The sequence below is a fragment of the Hypanus sabinus genome, chromosome 4 (genome assembly GCF_030144855.1).
Source record: "Hypanus sabinus isolate sHypSab1 chromosome 4, sHypSab1.hap1, whole genome shotgun sequence".
Classification (NCBI taxonomy): domain Eukaryota; kingdom Metazoa; phylum Chordata; class Chondrichthyes; order Myliobatiformes; family Dasyatidae; genus Hypanus; species Hypanus sabinus.
This window is the reverse complement of record NC_082709.1, coordinates 26,523,246-26,545,723: the sequence shown is the minus strand read 5'-3', so window position 1 is coordinate 26,545,723 and position 22,478 is coordinate 26,523,246. Positions and strand designations below refer to the sequence as shown.

At 39.2% G+C, this 22,478-nt stretch overlaps 2 protein-coding genes across 4 annotated transcripts in view; both read left to right on the top strand.

The window, feature by feature from the left end:
- The window catches only part of sp3a (sp3a transcription factor), a 65,711-nt gene extending 54,054 nt beyond the window's left edge, over positions 1 to 11,657 (top strand). For all 3 annotated transcript variants that reach the window (XM_059966678.1, XM_059966677.1, XM_059966676.1), the window contains one exon: positions 9,475 to 11,657. In XM_059966678.1, coding sequence (XP_059822661.1) covers positions 9,475 to 9,803 — 329 coding nt within the window. In that variant the 3' untranslated portion in view covers positions 9,804 to 11,657. The remainder of the gene's footprint in view (positions 1 to 9,474) is intronic.
- An 8,638-nt stretch (positions 11,658 to 20,295) lies between these two features.
- The window catches only part of dnah9l (dynein, axonemal, heavy polypeptide 9 like), a 271,859-nt gene continuing 269,676 nt past the window's right edge, over positions 20,296 to 22,478 (top strand). Inside the window, 2 exon segments of the mRNA XM_059966255.1 lie at positions 20,296 to 20,535; positions 21,094 to 21,234. Of these exon segments, the coding sequence (XP_059822238.1) occupies positions 20,296 to 20,535; positions 21,094 to 21,234 (381 nt within the window).

The following is a 22,478-nucleotide window of genomic DNA, read 5'->3' as shown; positions in this document are numbered from 1 at the left end:
GGTGACCATTGTACCAGACTCTGTTTTATAGCATATGAAAGATTGGCAAAGTTTTCACAAAAGAGATCTTTAAACTTCCTTGTGACTGTAATTCCAAGATAAGTAAATTGATTATGGACTACTTTAAAAGGGAGATCACAAAATGTTAGTTCTTGTGCTTCTTTATTAATTGGGAGAAGTTCGCTCTTATGTAAATTAAGTTTATAGCCAGAGATCTGGCTAAACTGGTCAAGAAGTGAAAACATTAGAGGTAAGGATGTAGACGGATTTGAGAGAAAGAATAATAAGTCATCAGCATAGAGAGAAACTTTATGCTCAACACCCCCTCTCCAAATCCCAGTCAATTCAGGGCAGTTTCGAAATGCTATCGCCAGAGGTTCCATAGCCAAATCAAAGAGAAAGGGACTTAAGGGGCATCCCTGGGGGGTGCCACGTTTGAGATTAAATACTTGGGATTTCTGAAAATTGGTTAAAACAGAGGCAGTAGGACACAGGTACAGCAATTGAATCCAAGAGATGAAACTTTGGCCAAGGTCAAATTTTTCTAAAACTGCAAAAAGGTAGTTCCACTCTATACGATCAAATGCTTTCTCCGCATCGAGGGTAATAACACATTCAGGAATCCCAGTTGGAGGTGAGTATAAGATATTAAATAAACGCCGAATGTTAAAAAAAGGGAGACAGTTTTTAATAAAGCCTGTTTGGTCATCAGAGATAATGGAGGGAATGACGGTTTCTAATCTATGAGCCAAAACTTTAGCTAAGATCTTTACATCAACATTGAACAGAGAGATCGGCCTATACGAAGAACACTCTGTTGGGTCTTTGCCCTTTTTTAAAAGAATAATAATAGATGCCTCACTGAAAGAGGGTGGCAATTTGCCGTAATTAAACGAGTCAGATAATACTGAAAGTAACTGAGGAGAAAGAAGAGAAGAAAATGATTTATAAAATTCTACAGGGAACCCATCAGGTCCAGGAGATTTCCCTGAGGACAGTGCAGAAATTGCAGTAGATATTTCTTCTAATGACATAGGCGCATTGAGTTTGGCTTTGAAATCAGATGAAAGTGAGGGGATATTCAGATTCTGTAAAAATTGATCAACAGAGATATTGTCATTCAGAGATTCAGAGGAATAAAGCAGAGAATAAAAATTTTAAAATCATTAATTTCTAAATGATCCGATGTAAAGTCTCCGTTCTCCTTCCGGATCTTTGTAATATGTTGTTTGGCTTTGGAACGCCTCAGCTGATTGGCTAGGAATTTACCAGACTTATCCCCATGAATGTAAAAGCAACTCTTGCTTTCAAGAAGTTGGCGTTCGACAGGTTGAGTGGACAGAAGGTTAAATTTAGTTTGGAGTTCAACACGCTTCTTGTATAATTCAGGGTTCTTAGTTTGGGCATATATATAATCTGGTTAATGAGGTCTAATCGATCTGCATGGGATCTTCTGTTGAGATTTGCTGTGTAAGAGATTATTTGCCCCCTCAGATTTGCTTTCATGGCATCCCAGACAATCTGGGATGGCACTTCAGGTGATGTATTAGTGTTAAAATAAAAGGTTATCTGATCCTTAATAAATTTTTAAAAATCATCATCCGATAGTAAAGTTGAATCAAACCGCCAGTGTTTATTCCTCTGAGGGAGACCAGGCAAATTCAGAGAGAGAGTAATTGGGGCATGGTCAGAGATCAGTATACTCTGATAGTCACAAGAGTGGGCAAATGGAATAAGTTGGTTATCGAGTAAGAAATAATCAATTCTAGTGAGGGTATGGTGAACATGTGAGAAAAAAGAATAATCTCTCTCCGTAGGATGGAGGAAACGCCATATATCAGAGATACCATAATTAGAGAGAAACGATTCGATAGCTAAGGCAGATTTAGTAGGTGGTCTAGTAACAGAGGACGATCGATCCAAATTAGGATCTAACCAACAATTAAAGTCACCACCCAGTATAAGAGAGTATGAGTTTAAGTCTGGTAGTGAGGAAAAAAACCGTTCAAAAAAATTAACATCATCAAATTGGGGGCATACAGGTTTGCTAGTGCAACTTTAGTGTCATATAGTTTGCCAGAAACAATAATAAAATGGCCATTTATATCAGATATTTTATTATGGAGTTCAAAAGGAATATTTGAGTTAATAAGAATGGAGACTCCCCTAGCTTTAGCGGTAAAGGATGAATGAAAATGCTGACCCGCCCACTTTGACAAAAGCCGGGAGTTATCAGAACAACGAATATGAGTTTCTTGAAGGAAAGCAATGTCAGCTTTGAGTTGTTTGATATGTGAGAATACCTTCCTCCTTTTAACAGGGTGATACAATCCCTTTACATTCCAGCTCACGAATTTAAGTGCACTAGCCATTATCAATTACTAATGCATAAAAGGCAGAAGCCATGTAAAAAGTCAAGCAGTACAATGGCAGTCTGAGAGCAGAGATGTAAACATAGATTCGTAAAATCAAAACATATACATGTCCTGAGCAATAAAGAAATATAATATATACAGTGAGTGATGTTGGAACTAGAAAACCCACCCCACCCACACAACCCAAAACTAGACGGCTACCAAAACAAGTAGCTAGCTCTACCAAAAAAATTAACCCAAATACAACTTCCAGATCTGTGTCATTAACAGCAGTTCCGTGTAAATACTATAACAAATAGTAACTAGTTTATGCACTAAAAAACATAACTACAGATTAGAACACCTTCTGCAGGAATATAAAACTTAATACAGAGAAAATCGGAAGAGGACCAAAACTAACCTGCCAGCAAAAAAATTATAGAAGAATAAAGTAAGAGAAAGGAAAAAAAGGATAAAAAAAAAAGGAGAGGAAGGGGAAAATTATAAATTCAAGACGAGTATTTATCAACCATTTACAGAGAAGAGAGAAAAAAATTCAGAAATTAGAAAAAGGGGCGAAGAAAAAAAAGTATAATAAAATAAATAAATATAAAAAGAAGGAAAAATAGATCGGCAATTAAACTGTGAACCAACAAACAGGAAGGCTTTCACTGAAGACTTCAAACCTCCAAAACAAGTTAAAGTCAGTTGTAGAACTCTGTAGATAAAGTTGTACAACAATAAAAAAAATAGATTACACACACACCAAATTCAGGGAAAGATTGTCAACAGCCCTTAGAGTTTCGATGGATAATGTCTGAATGATTCAAGTAAAGTCTGAGTCCAGAAAAAGTAATTTTACTACGAGAAGTACTTATCCACCATTTTAGGAGGTTTGATCGGGTTCCGAAGATGGCTGGATAGCCGGAAGACTTGCCACAAATGCTTCAGCTTCCTTGGCTGACTTAAACCATTTGTATTTCCCAGTGTCAAGCTTGATTCATAGATCAGCAGGGGAACAAAGAGAGGGTTTAAAACCACGATCAAAAAGCACTTTTATTGCGCCTTTAAACTCAGCGCGCATCTTTAAGGTCTGGGGTGCAAAATCTTCCACAAAGCGAATGGTTGTATCCTGGAAAATAAAAGAACCTCTGCGCAAAAGAACCTCTGCGACATGCCTCTACGATCAGACGGTGTTTTACCTGGTATTGATGGAAGCACAAGATTACTGGTTGCGGGCGGTTGCCCAGAATTCTGGCAGGAACATGGACCCGGTGTGCCTGTTCGAGCTCAGGCAGGTTCGGAAGCAAATCTTTCCCGAATATCTCACAGAGAAACTCGGCGAAAAACTTCACTGTTGATCCCTGTTCAGTGGCCTCTGGCAATCCAAGAATTCTAAGATTGCAGCGTCTGCTGCGATTTTCGAGATCCACCGTTTTGAAAAGGAGTTTGTTACACTTTTCCTCCAAGCTGGAACAGAAAGTCTCCAAGTATCGAACACGACTTTCTAAATCTTCGGAAGTCTAATCGATGCGAGATAAGTGTTGGGCATGCTTGCCCACCTTGTCGTTGATCCGATCAAGCTTGTCCTCCAACTGTTTGAAAGCGGTTTTGAATTCCTTTAAAATTTCGTCTCGGAGCTGACCGAGCGCAGCCAGGGTCTTGTCTGAGAGAGCCGTAGCTTCCTTCCTCCCGGATTTAGAGCTCTTGCTAGACATTGTAAGTTAGATGTGTTCACAGGCAAGTAAGAGGTACCGAAAAAGTTCCCGACTAAGGTCTAAAAAATGGAGACATTTAGTGCAAAGATAGCGACAGTAACGGAACAAAAGTTCGGAGCAGCTAAGCAATCGCCATCTTACCGGGAGTCCGCCATTGTGGGCTGAGTTAAGAAACTGCAAGGGTAAAAGGCTGTTAATGGCAGTTATATACAGGCCTCCTAACATTGGCTGGGAGGTGGACCAAAGGTTACAACAGGAAATAGAAAAGACAGGTCAGAAGGGCAATGTTATGGTAGTCATGGGAGATTTTAACATGCAGGTCAATTGGAGAAATTCATGATCTCAGGAGTGAATTTGTTGAATGCCTAAGAGATAGCTTTTTAGAGCAGTTTTTCATTGAGCCTTCTAGGAGATCAGCTATACTGGATTGGGTATTGTGTAATGAACTGGAGATGATTAGGAAGCTTAAGCTAAAAGAACCCTTAGGAACCTGCAGTTAGAAAACTGGAAGGAGCTAATTCTGAATCCACACAGCCAAGTTTCCTTGGATCCCATTCCTCCTGACTTTCTATCACGGGGAACCTTTTCAAACGCCTTACTAAAATCCATGTACATCACATCCTCTGCTCTATCTTTATCAATTTATTTTGTCACTTCTGAAAAGAATTTGATCAAGCTCATGAGGCATGACCTGCCCCTCACAAAGCCAAGCTGACTATTGTTAATCAGACTAGAAACATAGAAAAACCTACAGCACAATACAGGCCCTTCGGCCCACAAAACTGTGCCAAACATGCCCTTACCTTAGAAATTACCTAGGGCTTACAGATAGCCCTCTCTTTTTCTGAGCTCCATGTACCTGTCCAGGAGTCTCTTAAAAGACCCTATTGTATCCGCCTCCACCACCGTTGCCAGCAGCCTATTCCACACACTCACCACTCTTGGCATTTAAAAAAAACTTTCCCCTTACATCTCCTCTGTACCTACTTCCAAGCACCTTAAAACTCTGCCCTCTCATGCTCGCCAGTTCAGCCCTGGGAAAAAGCCTCGGACTACCAACACAATCAGTGCCTCTCATCATCTTATATACTTCTATCAGGTGACCTCTCATCCTCCATTACTCCCAAGGAGAAAAGGCCAAGTTCACTCAACCTATTCTCATAAGGCATGCGCCTCAATCCAGGCAACGTCCTTGTAAATCTCTTCTGCATCCTTTCTATGGTTTCCACATCCTTCCTATAGTGAGGTTACCAGAACTGAGCACAGTACTCCCAAGTAGAGTCTGACCAGGGTCCTATATAGCTGCAACATTACCTCTCATCTCCAAAACTCAATCCCACGATTGATGATGGTCAATGCGCCATATGCTTTCTTAACTCACAGAATCAATTTGCGCAGCAGCTTTGAGTGTCCTATGGACTCTGACCCCAAGTTCCCTCTGATCCTCCACACTGCCAAGAGTCTTACCATTAATATTATATTCTGTCATCATATTTGATCTACCAAAATGAACCTCTTCACACTTATAAGACCACAAGACATAGGAGCAAAATTAGGCCATCTGGCCCATCGTGTCTGCTCTGCCATTTAATCATGGCTGATCCTTTTTATTTTACCCCCTCCTCCTCAACTCCATTTTCCGGCCTTCTCCCCGTTACCATTGATGCAATGTCCAATCAAGAACCGATCAATCTCTGCTTTAAATACACTCAACGACCTGTCCTCCACAGCTGTATGTGCCAACAAATTCCACAAATTCACCACCCTTTGGCTACAGAAATTTCTTTGCATCTCTGTTTTGAAAGGGTGCCCCTCTATCCTGAGGCTGTGCCATCTTGGAGTCTCTCATCATAGGAAACATCCTTTCCACATCTGCTCTGTCTAGGCCAGGGGTCGGCAACCCGCGGCTCCAGAGCCGCATGCGCCTCTTTCAACTCTGTGCTGCGTCTCCCTGTGGCTTTGGAAAATAAATGATGAGTATTTAATTAAAATGTATTTTATGTTAGTTTGTTAGTTTTTGAAATGTAATTCTAAATTTGAAGATTATGGTGATCTTGTACAATCTAAATAAAACGTTGTGGCAACCCATTTCCTGGTACATCCGAACCGGCTCACAATTTGCCAGCGTTCCGGCTAAGGGTGATAGTCCACAGGGGTTTGTGAGTACGTGTCTTTTGGAGCATCCGCGCCCACGGGGGGCAGGTTGAGAGAGGCTTAAAAGCAAGGCTGTGTAGTTTGAATAAAGTTATCTTTGACTGCAGTTTACCCACGCCGTGTCGTTATTTTAGCGCTGTGTGTAGCACACCGTTACGTGTTTTTATCGCTATTAATATACATCACCACTGCCAATGCCTGACACCCGCCAGTGCGCAGTTTCTTTTAATTTTTCGATCTAAGGCAGGCTAACGATGTAGTAACCTTCAACCCAACGTCTTTTTTTCGGAGTTCAAAATGTTTTTGTTGCATGCAGAAATGTAATTTCGTTTGCTCTGCTGGAGTTCATCGATTTCATAAATGCAACACATTATAGTTTGTTTATACATAGCATAAAGGCAAAAAAAAACGTATGCAGTGTTATTTCATTTTAAATGTCAAACTGGTTTTGTGGCTCCCAGTGTTTTCTGTGGGAAGCGGGTCCATATGGCTCTTTCAGTGGTAAAGGTTGCCGACCCCTGGTCTAGGCCTTTCAACATTCGAAAGGTTTCAATGAGATTCCCCCGCATCCATCTGAATTCCAGTGACTACAGACCCAGAGCCATCAAACATTCCTCATATGATAACCCTTTCATTCCTGGAATCATCCTTGTGAATCACCTGAGGACCACCTCCAATGCCAGCATATCTCTTTTAAGATGAGGAGCCCAAAACTGTTCACAATACTCGAGGTGAAGCCTCAGCATCACATCCTTGCTCTTGTATTCTAGGTCTCTTGAAGTGAATGCTGACATTGCAATTGCCTTCCTCACTGCCAACTCAACCAATCCTCTATCTTCCCACTAATTTTTCTTTTGTTGAATGCCCTTTCTTTTGCTTTTACTTTGACTTTCTTTCTTTTGCTTTTACAATTGCTTTGACTTCCCTTGTCAGCCATGGTTGTACTATTTGACCATTTGAGTATTTCTTCATTTTTGGAATACATGTGTCCTGCACCTCCCTTATTTTTCCCAGAAACACACACCATTGCTGCTCTGCTGACATCCCTGCCAGTAGCTCCTTGGACTACCAACAAATTGCACTGCATTTACCTGCCCGTGCTTTTCTGAGATCACTTCCAAACTCTCAGCTTCTGGCAACATGAAGCTTGAGGGTAACAAGTGTATGGTAATACAATGACCTACAGATTCCCCTGCAAGTTACAAACTCTACTAACTGGGCTTAACTATTGTTCTGCTTAAATCCTGGATATTCTCCCCCCCCCCCCCCCCCCCAAACAGCAGTGTAAGAATGCCTTTACAAGAAGGTTCAAGATAAAAGCTCACCATCTCATCTCATTGAAAGCTAATAGAGCAATAATGCTCACCTTGCTATCTTTTGAAAAGCTGTATTACAGGTATAATTGCCCTGCAGCACACACATAATTTGTTAGTTACAATGTATATTTTGAACCTATTTTTGGATTTAATTTTGTGTTTCAAACAATAAAGTAATTTAGAAAACAGTGGATCTAAAAATTAAGAACTTGGAAGAGGCCATTATAAAATTGCTATAGGTTGAAAGTTGCTATGAAATAGTAATTATCCAGACAGCAATTGTTAAGTTACAAAAGTTAGTATATCATGAAGTAACATTTCAGTCGAGTTTTTCAGTAAAGCAAGTTGCAAAAGATTGTTTTCATATATTTTGTAAGGTAGACAAAGAGTTTGTACACACATGCATTGAAGATTTAAGAGGATGGTACCAGTGCTTAAGGAGCTGAATTAAAGGGAGAGGTTGAGCAGGCTTGGTCTTTATTCCTTGGAATGGAACATAGGAGATTGGGGATGATCTTGGAGATGTAAAAAAAAATACAAAGGGATATAAAAAGGCTGAACTTAAAAGAACTACATTATACAGGGCTTAGGTTTAAGGTAAAAAGGCTTGAAAGGGATCTGAAGGGCAACTGTACAAAAGATTACCTGTATGTAGAATGAGAGGAAGTGGTTGCGGGGTTAAAATATTGAAAAATATACTTAAAAGATATTTAGCTAAGTACGTGGGTGGGAGAGGTTTGGAAGGATATGGGACTAGTTTGGTGGGCACCACAGCTGGCATAGATGAGTTGGGCTGAAGGGCTTATTTCCATTGCTGTTTCACTCTGGCTTGTTAAATTTTCATATTTTCAAGCTCAAGTTTATTGTCATCTTTTTGTGCATATACAACTCAATGAAACTGTCCCTTCAAACCATGATGCATCCACAATACACGTTATACACAGCACATAAAACAAAATATTACCACAAATAAGTTAATAAAATATAATGAAAAATACATGTGAATTGTGCAGCACAGGTAAACAGAAAACACTATACAGCTCACTGTCCTGGTGATGAGATCTTGGTGATGTCAGGGTAGTCATTAGTTTCACAGCCAGGGGAAGAAGCTGTTACCCAGTCTGGTATTCCTAGTCCTGATGCTAGGAAGAGTGATAGGGATCATCAACAATGCTTCAGGCCCTTCATCTGCAGTGTTCCAGGTAAATGTCATAAATGGGGGCAGAGAGACCCCGGTGATCCTCTCTGTTTTCACTCTCCTCTGTAGGGTGCTGCGGTCCAATGGTTTGCAGCTTCTGTACCACCACATTGATGTGCCGGACAGGATACCCTTGATGGTGCTGTTGCAGAAAGTTGTTAAAATGGGGGCAGGGAGCCTTGCATGCCTCAATCTCCTCAGAAAATGTAGATGCTGCTGTGCCTTCTTGATTAATGGAGGTCTTGTGGGTCTAGGTTAGATTGTTTGTTACGCAGAGACACAAGAACTTTATGCTGTTCACTCTCTCCATGACAGAGCCATTGATGTACATTGGAGAGTGGGCAACCTGCACTTCCTGAAGTTGACAATTAGTACTTTTGTCTTTTTCACACTGCAACTCAGGTTATTGTTCTCACACCATTTGGCAAGCTTCTGTACCTCCTCTGCATGCTGACACATCATTGCAGGTGACACCAACCACAGTTGTACCTTCAGTGAACTTGAAGTGGTTTGGGCTGGGTCTGGCATTGTTGTCATGAGGCAGCCTGAACAGCAGGAAGCTGAGCACCCAGCCTTGGAGTGCACCAGTCATTGGGTGTTTCCTGCGCTGTAGGACTGAGCAACATTTTAAAAGTATTATTTTATCTCTAAACTGCTCAATAATATAAAAACTGCAAGTATTTCTTTCAAAGATTTGTGATTTTGTGTTTTTTTCCCCTCCCCATCACATGCAGGTGAGAAAAAATTTGTCTGCCCAGAATGCTCCAAACGCTTCATAAGAAGTGACCATCTTTCAAAGCACATTAAAACACACCAGAACAAGAGGGGCAACCTTTCCAGCCATAATAGTGCAGCTATATCATCAATGGAAGTGACGTCTGCCTCAGATGTTGGTATCCTTGCGACAGGAGGAACTATTATGTCATCTGTAATAGCAAACATTCAGCAGGGCCATATGGAAGGGATTGGAACTGATCATTCTGATGGTGCAAATACTGAAGAAATGTTACATAATACAGATATACAGTTAGTCACGATTGGCGGGGATGACTGTATGGACTAAAATTTATAGAGAATGATGTGTTAGTGATTTTATAAAAGAGCAAATGGCGAGTAAATTTTATGCTTTTTCTGCAGTCTTTTTATCAGTGATAAAATTTCATCTATTATGGAAAAGTGAAATGTCACTAAAATGCCTTATTTTCTATGTATTTGTAATACAGTATTCATAATTATTGAACACTGGCAACGTTGCATGTACATTTTGCAGATGCTCACCACATGTAGCAATTTTCAAATATAGCACTCATGATAGATTATAAACACAGGAAAATAGCTATGCAAGACTGGGGGAATTCTTGAAAATTAAGATTTGGGGTTGATGCAGTCCAGAATGGGAAAGTTAATGGGTATGTACATCTCGGAACACAATCTATTGTGATATATCTGTTTTCTATAAAATTTCATAGCAATTTTCTAATTCGCACATTACATTTTCTGATATAATAAGCATTTCAAACATAAAAGGGTTACTGGTCTCATTCTATAAGGTGATTAGTAAACTAGCTGTTTGTCAGTTCAGTGTCTAAGTAAGTACGCATTTCTGTGTGTTACTAAGCTCTTTATAAAAGAGGAATATTGTATAAATGGGAACTGAAGTCTTAATCTATTTTTTCAATTTATTAAAAGCCATTTTTTGCTAATGTTAAGGATCATCTGCCAAATAACTGTATTGATTATATTTAACCTTGAAGTTAAAAAGCGGCTACTAAATGAAGCTTCTTTTGACACTTTGCAGATCCTTATGCATCTACCCTTTGTAATTTTCTATATTCAAGTTTTTACTATTTGTTGCGCATATATATATATATTCAGTTTGTATTTTTATTATGTATTTGTTAAGGCTACAGAGGTATTGCTTAACTATTTAATCTTCATCATCATTTTGGCACCAGAGAAATGGGGATAAAGATGCTACCTTTTGACATTTCTTTCTTTCCAAACTGTTGGTGTGCAGTACTAGTAAAGATCACAGCATTTATCCCCAAAATATATCAGCAGCATCTTATGCCATTTTTTTAAAAAGTACTGAATCACCTCATAGTTTGTACCCTTTTGAAATTTATTTTTAACTGTCTTGCCCTTACTGTAATGAAATCAATTTTGCAGAATAAACATTCAGATTGCAATATAAACCAGCTTTGATGAACCATATTGTGGTTTCATTACTTTTATTTTGGTTCTTAGTGCTTGAACCACTGCTATGAAGGGATTATCAGTGTCAAGTGATTAACATTATTCCTCAAGTAAAATAGTACTGTGTGCATAAAAGCACAACTATAGAATGAAATGTTTTTATGATGAGTCTATTGATCATTGTTTCCATTTTTAATCCAGTTACTCGTTAGTATGTGTAATATGATTGTCCAAAGCTCCCTCCAAAAATTAGATTGCACATCAGCATAAGACTTGAGACCTCCTGAGGTTTTCCTCAGTGAGAATTGTGATTTGTATAAATCCTTAAAGATTTTCACTCGTCACAAAAATGTTAAATTGTATTGGATATATGGCCCTGAAACTAAGATATGTTATGTGCAACAGCTGAGATAACGTGTGTTACATGTGAAAATAACAGATAGTACCGTTCTGTAGTAATTGCTTTTAAAAGGAACTTTTAATGTTTTAAGTCGAGCAAATTTCTTTTGCATTCTAGAGCTAATTTAGATCATTTTTCCTATCTCTTCCACCCTCTCCCTTTCCTTCCCAAAAAAAGTTAGCTATTCTTTGAAACAATGATGAAACTTGATTTTAAAATTAAATAAAAATATATACATACCATGTGGAAATTGTGTCTAGGGTTACATGTTCCTTCCAAATGTAAATTAAAATGCTAATAAAGTAAGATTATACTATCAAATTGCTGACCTTATTTAAATGTCATCACTATTCAGCATGGGTTTCCTCTGGGTGCTCTAGTTTCTTCCCACGTACCCAAATTGTGTGGGTTGATAGGTTAATTGGCAACTGTAATTTTCCCCTAGTGTGTAGGTTGATAAAAAATGGGGTGTTCAGGAAATGTGTGAAGAAAATGAGATTAAGCTGAACAGCTGATTGATGGTCAGTGTGGATTTGTTGGGCTGCAGAATCTGTTTCTGTACTGCTTGGCTCAAAGGTAAAATATAGGTATGAAACTTGGACAGTGACCCTGTTTTTTTAAACCTGGAGGATGTACTTCCCAGAAATAAGTCTTAACACATAACATGATTGCTTTTTCTTTTATAATATTGCTGTTATGCAAAATAATTTTCTTGTATTGAGATTTAATGCACTCAACCATCAAGTTGGTCTAAATCTGAATTGATTTTATGCCAGCATTTTAGTCTTGCATGTAATTCATTTAGAAAACCTTACACTGTTCTTTTCACTTTTTCAACAATGTTAACATTGTACTGTAAGCATCAGCTGATCGTAGTGGGAATGACAAAAGTGGTTATCAGGATTTACAGCTAACCTTGATCAGCTGGGTAACAACTGAGAAATGTAGATTGAGTTTAATTCAGGTAAGTGTTAGGTGTTGTAGTTTGGGAATACAAATTAGAGTAGGATTTACACAATTGATGGGAGTGTGGGGAGTGTAGAACCGAGGAACCCAAGGGCACAAGTATATGGATTCATGAAAGTGGAATTGCAAGTAAAATGGTGGTGAAGGCTTTTTATCAGGCCATTAAGTATCAATGTTGGGATGTAATGTTGCAGTTGACAAGTTGTTGGTGAGGTTCATTTGAAATATTGTGTTCAGTTTAGATCACCTTGCTATGGGAAAATAGCCATTAAGCTGGAAATAGTGTCCAGGAGTTTGAGGAACTGAATTATGGAGAGAGGTTGAGATGGTTAGGACTTTTCTTTAGAGTAAGGGTGATCTTATAGGGCTGTATAATGTCACGAATAAAATGTGCACATGCACTTTTCCCAGGGTTAGGAAATCAAGAACTAAGGGACTCAGGTTTAAGGTGAGAGAGGAGAGATTTAATAGGAACCTGCTGGGCAGCTTTTCACCCAGAGAGAGGTTGGTGCATGAAATGCTAGAGGTGGTGTTCATGGATGAACAACATTTAAAGGATACCTGTACAAGTACAAGCATAGGAAAGATTGATGGATATGAGCCAAACATAGACAAACGGGACTAGCATAAATGAGAATCTTGGTCAGTTGGGCTGAAGGGCCTTTTTCCTTGCTGCATGACTTTTAAAGTGGGAATTTCTAGCCAGAGATATCTGACAATATTATCTCCTTTTGAAAATTATCAGATTTTAATACAAGTGGGAAGAAGTAGTCATTTTGTTTACTTAAGATAGGAACAAATAGATCAAGGACTAAAGCTGTACTGTACAGTGCCAGTAAGACATACCAAGCAATAATTCATTCTGTAAAAACAATAGGAAAACATAAATGGAAAATGCTAAACTTGTAACACTAACACCTAAGGATACTGTTTCATTCTAGTTGTCATATTTTGGTGTACAAGAACAATGTACCTGTTTAAAGGTGTTCAGCATCTATACTGGGATTGACTGGCAATGAATTAATAGTTAAGTCATTTAAAAGTGTTTAATTTGACTTTTATGCATTCACTGGGTAATTTTTGTGCAAATTGGGGCAAATTCTATGCAGCAGAGGAGCAGCTTAATTTAACAAACAAGTTTGAGATTCAACCCACTGCATGTTAATCATCTGAATATTTGCACTCTGTTCCTGCATACATTGGTAAATAATATTTTTAAGCCAGATCATTCTAAAGACCTTACTCATTTTTCATAAGAACTTTAACCTTTTGAATTTATAAACTCTTTTGACAGGGTTCAAAATGATTCCTGCCTACGCTGTTTCAAAGAAAAGTCAATTTCAAAAGAAAAATCAGGAGTGATGAAGGGTTTCGGCCCGAAACGTCGTCACTACCTCCTCCCATAAATGTTGTCTGGCCTGCTGAGTTCTGTCAGCATTTTGTGTTTGTGTTTTTATCAATTGTTTGATAAATCACTTTAACACTCACCCATTCTTTAGCATATGTTGGTTGCTCTTTCTCTATCTCTTCAATCCTGTAGAATAATGATTAAGTTTTTAATGATTAATCCTGTAGAATAATGATGTAAGTTTTTAAGAAATCTTCATACAAAGTGAACTGCACTACTTTCGAAACTTAGGATTATACCCTTGCATTGACTATCCAAGTAGCCTAAACAGTTGTGTTTATGAAGTCCCAAATATGTATAAAAAAGCAAATCTGGTAGGTATCGGCTGGACCACTTCTGCCTTTGTTTCAGGATGTTAGATTATGCAGAAAATACTTGAGCATAACAGAAATTTGAAGGCTGTATGTGGAACCACAGTTACAGCCATCTTGCAAGGTCATACCCTCTTGCTTATATTAAAACATTCTGAACTATTACTGATCAATATGCAAATGATCTGGCATTCATGATTGATTTCTAGGAGTGCCATTGGATGCTAAATTTCTCCATAATCACTATTAGTGTTGTTTGTTTGGAGAGAAGATACTTAGTTTTTGACCTTGAATCAAATTCCTATATTTTCAGCAACTTGCACAACCAATCCACTGTCTGTTGGCTATCAATTCATCCAGCACAAAAATTGGGTCAATGCCTCCATGAATCCATGCTGACAATGAAGCACTAAATTATACACTGATGTAATTCTCCCTGATAACTAGTACTGATTCTACCACTTGCCTACATACTAGAAGTAATATACAGCAGGAAGTTAACTAATCAACTGCACATCTTTGGAAAGTGGAAGGATACTAGAGCACCTGGAGGAAACACATGCAGTCACAAACAGCATCAGAGGTCAGGACTGAAGCTGGGTTCCTGATGCTGAGAGTCAACATTCCTACAAACCTGCACTGTGCTGCCCAAATTTATTTCCATTGTCAACCTCTAACTGGATGATCTAGTCACCTATTCATGATGCAACCCACCCTTTCCTCCAGCTGCCCTCAAAATGACCATAGATGCGCTTTCTGGTCTTGTTGATCTCTTGTCTCCCAAGGTATTTGAGATTCTGCTTCTTACCCATTCTCACTAGGTTGGAGTCAGCATGGTTTCCTTCATGGGAAACTGTGACTGACAAATCTGTTGGAATTCTTTGAAGAAATAAGAAACAGGATAGAAAGTATTATAGTAAAGATACTTGCATGCGTGTAAGATTAGTGAGTGGCAAGAGGCAAAGAGTGGGAATAAAGGGGGATTTCTCTGGTTGGCTGGAGGTGACTAGGGGTGTTCTCAAAGGTTGGCTTTCGGACCACTTCTTTTCATGTTAAATGTCAATGATTTGGATGACAGAGCTGATGGCTTTGCTAAGGTTGCAGACCATACAAAGATAGGTGGAGGGGAAGGTAGTGATGAGCAAGCGGGGAGTCTGCAGAAGGACCTAGACAGATTGGGAGAATGGGCAAAGAAGTGGCAGTTGGAATATAGTATAGGAAATGTGACTTTGGTAGAAGGAATAAAGATGTAGACCTTTCTACATGGGGAAAATTTTTAAAAATCAGAAGGTCAAAGGGACTTGGGAATCCTCGTGCAGGATTCCCTGAATATTAACTTGCACTTTGAGTCAGCGGTAAGGAAGGAAAATGCAGTGTTAGCATTCATTTCAAGAGGAATAGAGTATAAAAGTAAGCATGCAATGTTAAGGCTTATAAGGCATTGGCCAGACTGGACTTGGAATATTGTGAGAAGTTTTGGGTCCCTTATCTCAGAAAAGATGTACTTTCATTGGAGAGGGTCCAGAGGAGGTTCACAAGAGTGAAAGGGTTAACCTATGAGGAGCATTTGATGGCTCTGGAGTATAGAAAAATGAGGGAGATACTGTTGAAACATATTGAACATGTAGAGAAAGCAGGGAGGATGCTTCCTATAGTGAGAGGAGTCTAGGACCAGAGGGCACAGCTTCAACGAAACCCAATTTCCCTTGGGATAAATAAAGTATGTCTGTATGTTCAAAATAGAGGGATGTCCATTTGGAACAGAGATGGCGAGTAATTTCTTTAGCCAAAGGGTGTTGAATCTGTGGAATTTATTGCCACAAATGGCTGTGGAAGACAAGTCATTGCGTATTCAGAGAAAAGGCAGGAGAACGGGGTTGAGGGATAATAAATCAGCCATGATGGAATGACAGAGCAGACTCGATGGGCCCAAATAGTCTAATTCTGCTCCTATACCTCACTTAAAAAGTCACCACTTATCTCTTCCCAGCACCCAGTCCAACTGAAATTGTAAATTGTTTTCATCATCAATTACTCTAAAATCATTGTGTCAATCCCTTACCACTATCCTCAAAATTATTTTATAACATTTCCAGACTTTTTTTTCTTTGTGAACTACTATGAATTTTTTCTAGTCCTTTCCAACAACTTAATTAAATATTTCAATTAAAATTCTATCCTCTTACAGCTAATAAACTCATAGAAAGAAAATTATTGGTGCCTTTGTGTTTTCCTTTCGCTGTGCCATGCCATCCACTCCTAACATCTATAGCTATCTTTTTTCCTGTGTGATGCGGAATTAACTTCCACATGCAGTCTGATGATGTCTATCTTTTATCACTGCATCACTTTTCCCTAATCTTTCTACCAGTTATCTTGTCTCACATCTTATTATATTTACTTCTGCTAAATATTTAGAAGATTTGTTTTGGTTCCAGCAACATGCAAGTTCAAGTTTAATTGTCCTTCAACCAAACATGAACGCAGCCAAATGTAACAGCATTACTCTGGGGCCAAGGTACAAAACACAGTGTCAGCTGTCATACACAGCACAAGGCACACATAGCACCCATAAGACAGCAATAAAATACAGTCACACAAAAATATATATAGCCCAAGTCCCCGAGTTCATGAATATTGCAGCAGTCTGCAGTGGAACACAATGTGTTTTGTCTTCTGCTGAGTGACCACTGGAGATCAGCACGGACACCATGCCACACCACCCTCGACACTAGTCGAATCACTGACTGACGCCTCTTTCCTGGGCAGCCGCAAACAGGCAACACTGGGGTTTGTGGCCTAGTCTTCACTACAGCTGAGGCTATGCAGCTTCCCTGCCATCCACAGCCACTATTCGCCAATAAACAAGAATTACACATTACCAATGTCCCATGGGGTCTTATGATCTCAAAAAAAGTGACGAAGATGATCACCTGCTGTTAGACTGCACACCACCTTCGCACACCAAAGTCTGGCTCCTTCAGCTTCTCTGCTAATGAGCAAGTTGCTGATGGGGTAGACCTGCAGCACTTCTTAATATCATGTAATCATGAAAAATACGTTTAACAAAGATTGTAACATCCTTGGTTAGCCCCATAGAAGGCAGCTTCCGAGTGCACTACCATTTTACTAGAAGGAGAAGTCCATTGTGGTAGACTTAATGATCTTTACTACCCTTCTGCAGCTTTTGTATGCAGCCACAGTTCCAGGTGGAATCTTGTGTCATTGAGTTTGTTTTGCAATCATGAACTAATGCTTTGCCTATTTTCTGTCCAGAAACAAACTTGTTTAAAAATGTCTTGTCCTTTCTTAGTCCTAGATAACAGTTGTCCAGGAATGTATCACTCCTACCCTTGTCCATCTACATTGATTTTTGAATCCTTTCATATCTAATGTTTAAATGGTACTTTGAATGTTTCTCACAACCTTTCCTTCAACCATTTTTTTTGCTTTCTGTCACAACCCCCCTCCATTCTGGCTAGATTTGCATTTAATTTCCTTCTACCTAAAGCTACCTGTAACTCATTCTCTGGAATTATTTTCCTAAACTTGTTTCAATACCCATTCTTTCAGACAAACTTTCGGGTATCCCTAATAATTTAGTCCTGAGGCTCATATCCATTTTCAGAAATCTCCTGAGATATACTTTATCCGTGAAATCTTTAATATGAACTATAGGATGAGAGTCAAGGAAAGAATGGAAGATTAATAGGATAGGATTTCTTGGTATCCCAGTAAGCTAAAATTATTCAAAGGTGATACCATTAAATTTAATCCACAGAGTATATGTATATGGTTTAATTTCAGTAAAAAACTTAACAATAGTTGCATTTTCAAGGCAGAACAGTGAGAAGGTATTGTAACAATGCCATTAGTGTCTTTTAAAAAGTAAAAGTAACTTGCAATTCAGCAATTTCATCATATCCTTGTGTGTTTGAACAATTTTATTTTGTCATTTCACCTGACTTAAATAACAATTCATCTCTTAAGGGAACCTCACGAAAGAATGATAATCATCAGGGAAATGCTAAATAACGCACCGTTTAGATGAGGGAGATGAAAGTAGTGTAGCAGACATCCCACCTCTCCTGGAAGTTCAGGGAGTCTCCCGCATATTGATAGCAGCTCCCTGATGTCTGCAAATTATATACTGTACAATATCCTGGAAATCGATTTTTTTTGAGAGCGAGTGAGGGGGGGGGGGAGGGAGAGAGAGAGAGAGCACGAGTGACAGACGTAGCGAGAGAATGACAGAGAGAACATCCTGATTGGTCTCTCTCCGTGCTAAGTGGACCTGTCAGTTTTCTCTGCGGGCGGGCTTTACAGTTGACCCCCTCTCTCTCTCTCTCTCTCTCTTTCATTGTCCATCTGTTCAGTTTAGTGTCCTGCATCGCCATGGCAGAGTGTTCCAAAAAAAGAAAATATAAAACGTACTTCACCCCAGACTACACTAAAGTGTACTCCTGCCTAATAGGGGTCAAGAATAATGACAGTGTTGCTCACTGCACTGTTTGCAACAGTGACTTTTCCATTGCCCACGGTGGGTTAAATGACTGAAAAAGATACATGGAGGTGAGTTTAACAGGTGTCATTCGTCCATTAGCATAGCTAATTTAAACTAGCTGGCTAGCTGCTAAGGAGCTACTCTATTGATGTCCTACATGATGAGGCCAAACTCCCTGTAGACTTGCTTAAAGTTGTAATAGAATAAAAATTGACTCCATGATAATATAAGTACATATCTTAATGTCACATTTTCTGCATAAGACTAAATACGAGGGGTGATTGATAATTTCATGGCTTAAGGTAGAAAGAGTCAATTTTAGAAAACCTAGCACATTTATTTTTCAACATAGTCCCCTCCTACATTTACACACTTAGTCCAGCGGTCGTGGAGCATATGGATCTTGGACCTCCAGAAAGTGTCCACAGCAAGAGTGATTGATAAGTTTGTGGCCTAAGGTAGAAGGGGATGAGTTATTAACTTCAAACTTTCTGCATAATCACTCAAAGAGTTGAACTTCATGTGCATGAAATGAGAGCTGTATAACTCACCTCCTTCAAGATTCGTGTGCTCCACGACCGCTGGACTGAGTGTGTAAATGTAGGAAGGGACTATGTTGAAAAATAAATGGGCCAGTTTTCCTAAAATTGACTCCTACTGTAGGCCACAAATTTATCAATCACCCCGCATAATAAGGATACACCTTATGCCTTTATTTCTTTTAGGGACCACAACAGGATCCACCCAGAAGTACATGCAACCTATTTCCTCTGAGCAATTGTTTCCAACGCAAAGTAAAGTTAGAGGTAGAGGAAGGCAAGTGAAAACTTTCGCTATTAATTGGCCGGTAAGCTATCGGTGAATTGTGCAGCTGTTGGAAATGCCGTTAGGTCAGGTGCTACTTGTGAAGAGAAAAACAGGATTGGCGTTGCAAGTCAATGACATTTCGTCAAAGTAGTTCGTGTACTCTTGTTGGAAACGGAAAACCTAAACAAAACTGCAGAGCTGCAAATGGTCGGCAAGATCCACGAGTCTGCTGAACACCCAAAAGAATTTTTATTTCGTGTATTCTTGAAGACTGTCAAAGTCCAATAGTTCCCCCATTTAAAACTTTTTATCTTTATTCACTCACTATTGCAACTAAAACAGTGTATGCACCTGGCGGTGGATTATCAGGAGAACAGCTGATTCACGCTACCGGGCTATCAGGCTGGTGCAGGCGCGCGGGCGGGTAGGTGCTGTGGGCGCGGAGAGGCGCGCGGGCGGGTAGGTGCAGGGGGCGCGGAGAGGCGCGCGGGCGGGTAGGTGCTGTGGGCGCGGAGAGGCGCGCGGGCGGGTAGGTGAGGGGGCGCGGAGAGGCGCGCGGGCGGGTAGGTGCAGGGGGCGCGGAGAGGCGCGCGCTAGCTATTCAGCGATGGAAGTAACACAGCAAATTCATTTAGTATGAGGCAGCCAGAATCCTATCGCACCGGTTGAAGCGGATGCCAGGTAAAATGCTACCTAATATTCGGTATTTTAGCCTGTACCAATTATTTGTGTCTTCTCTGAAGTTGGTGCTTTGGGAAAGCCTTAATGCATCTTTATTTTTTAAAAAATACTGTCCCAGGCGGTAGTTCCTGCACGGGCACAGAACGGGTGTAATCTGAGGAGTTTCGTTAAATCAATCGTTGCTTGATATTATGTGGAATTCTGGTTATGTTGATTTTGCAATATTCAGTCATATATATTGTGTTCTCTTCCATCCCGACACACACTTTTGAGGCTGGTGTGATGGCTGAAGAAAAAGTAGGTACAAATACCCTTGTATCCGCCGGTCGTATTGGAGAAGAGAGAATAGATTTTATAAAAAAACAGGCATTTAAGTCGTTAAAAGTGAAGTCTGAGAAATGGAATAGGTTTATCGCTGTGGATGAAAACAAGAAAGTATTATTGGACTTCCTCGATAAGAAACAGCACGGAAGGCTGCTGTTATTTACAGGCACCGGAGGAGCCCTGCATGCTGATATTCAGGTACAAAGGGAATTATTTAATCTTAAACGTTAGAATGAAGACTACGAAGACCTTTCAAACTTCATTCATGCCCACGATTTTCTTGTTTAAAATTAAAGCAAAGAAAATTAATTTCGCACTCTGAAATTCTGATTTCAGGGCAAGTGTTTTTTTTGATAGCAGTCCATACTGAAACTAATATTTGCAGAAATTAAAGTTAAGCGCAATTTCTATTTTGTATAGAATTTCTTATTGGACAGAGAAGTCCAAGAGATTTTATAATGTGTTAAAATCACGGTGTTTAGAATAAATACTAAAAGCTATTTTAGTATTATAGGATTGGTGACCAGAATTCGTAAAGTTAAGATAAAAGAACTCGAGGCAAAATTCTGAAAGACATAAATTTTTAAACAAGGAAGAGTTGCATTTGAAAGTGATGGCTTTTAATACATGTCAGTAATCAGAGAGAAGAAAATAAAGGGGAGCAAATGAGTGACGCTAATTACATTGCTTTTCGAAATGAACTATGAATAAACTCCTTAATGCTGATTTAATTTTAATTGTTCTAATTTTTAACAGTCGTTTCCATCAAAAAGCAAAATGCTTTATATTTTAAAAAACTGTGGTGAAAAATCCTTGAAAAATGAACTCGCAAGTGAATTGGTGCTCGGGGAGATCTTGCAACACCCAGTGGAACACCTGACCATTTTATTCAATGAGGTAACATAATTGAATAATTTGTAACAAATTGGATAGTTGTTTGTCTCTTGAGTGTAAGTATAATGTTTGCCCTGGTGAATAGCATCTGCTCATTAAACGAGAAGGTACCTCTTGATCGGTTGCCAATGTACTCAAGTGGCTATTGAGATACCACTTTCGAAGTGTCATTGCATGTTTGTCTTCTGTGGCAGCTTTGTAGCAAGTACGCTCGGTGCAGTTTTCTTTAAGGAACACAAGTTTGTACCGCGTGTTGCTCTTTTCTTCCATTTCTACTGATAAACATTGCTTGACTACCTTAACTGCTTTGTTCACCCTAACTTCATACGTTCTGTGCGACATGGACTTGATCAAGCAGAATGGATACACTTTTGCATGAGTCAGTAAAATGAGTGAATATTGTTTACTAGTGTTATTGATCCTAAATCATCTTGGAAGGTGTATTTTATGGCGCATTAGCCACAGTATTCATATAAAAAGGAACAATTCATGAGTACTAATATACATAGTATTGCTATGGCGTGTGGTAAATTTAGTACTTTGTGTTACTCTTTGCAACAGCCCTACATAATACAGTATAGGCTGAATTAAATAACATTATTAAGCTGCTTAAGGCAAAAGTAAATCACTCAAACGGCAAAATTGACATAGCAATTTCCATGAGGACATTGAGGAATTTCTGAGCATTGCCAGTAGCATAAAAACTAAATGACTGAAAGGACTGAGATGCATGTATGTCAATCATTCGTCAAATGGAATGGCTTTGGTAAAGCATCAAATAACAGTGAATAATGTATTGTGATGCGATTGGCTTAATTAACTAACTTGGTTAAATATGCATTTTCCATTTGTCTCTGTGAACAAAACACTTGATTTTCCAAATTGCATGATACATCGTTCTGAAGAAGGAAAACAATTGAGATGATCTAATCTGAATAGAGTCTCGGGTTGAAGGATAATTTATAGAGTAGGACCTCAAAAGTCTTAATATCAATTACTGAATGTGTCATGTTTCTGTTAATGAAGGAATACAATGATAGGATTAATAGGTAATTGGAGAATAGTGTTTTGTACAATGCAAACAAGCTTGACTAATTGTCAAAGCTCAATTTATTTATTGAGCTACAGCATGGACTAGGCCTGTCTATCCCTTCAAGCTGTGCCACCCAGCAACCCCTCCGCCCCCCCCCCCCCAACTGATTTAACCCTAGCCTAGTCTCAGGACAATTTGCAACCAGTAAACCTAC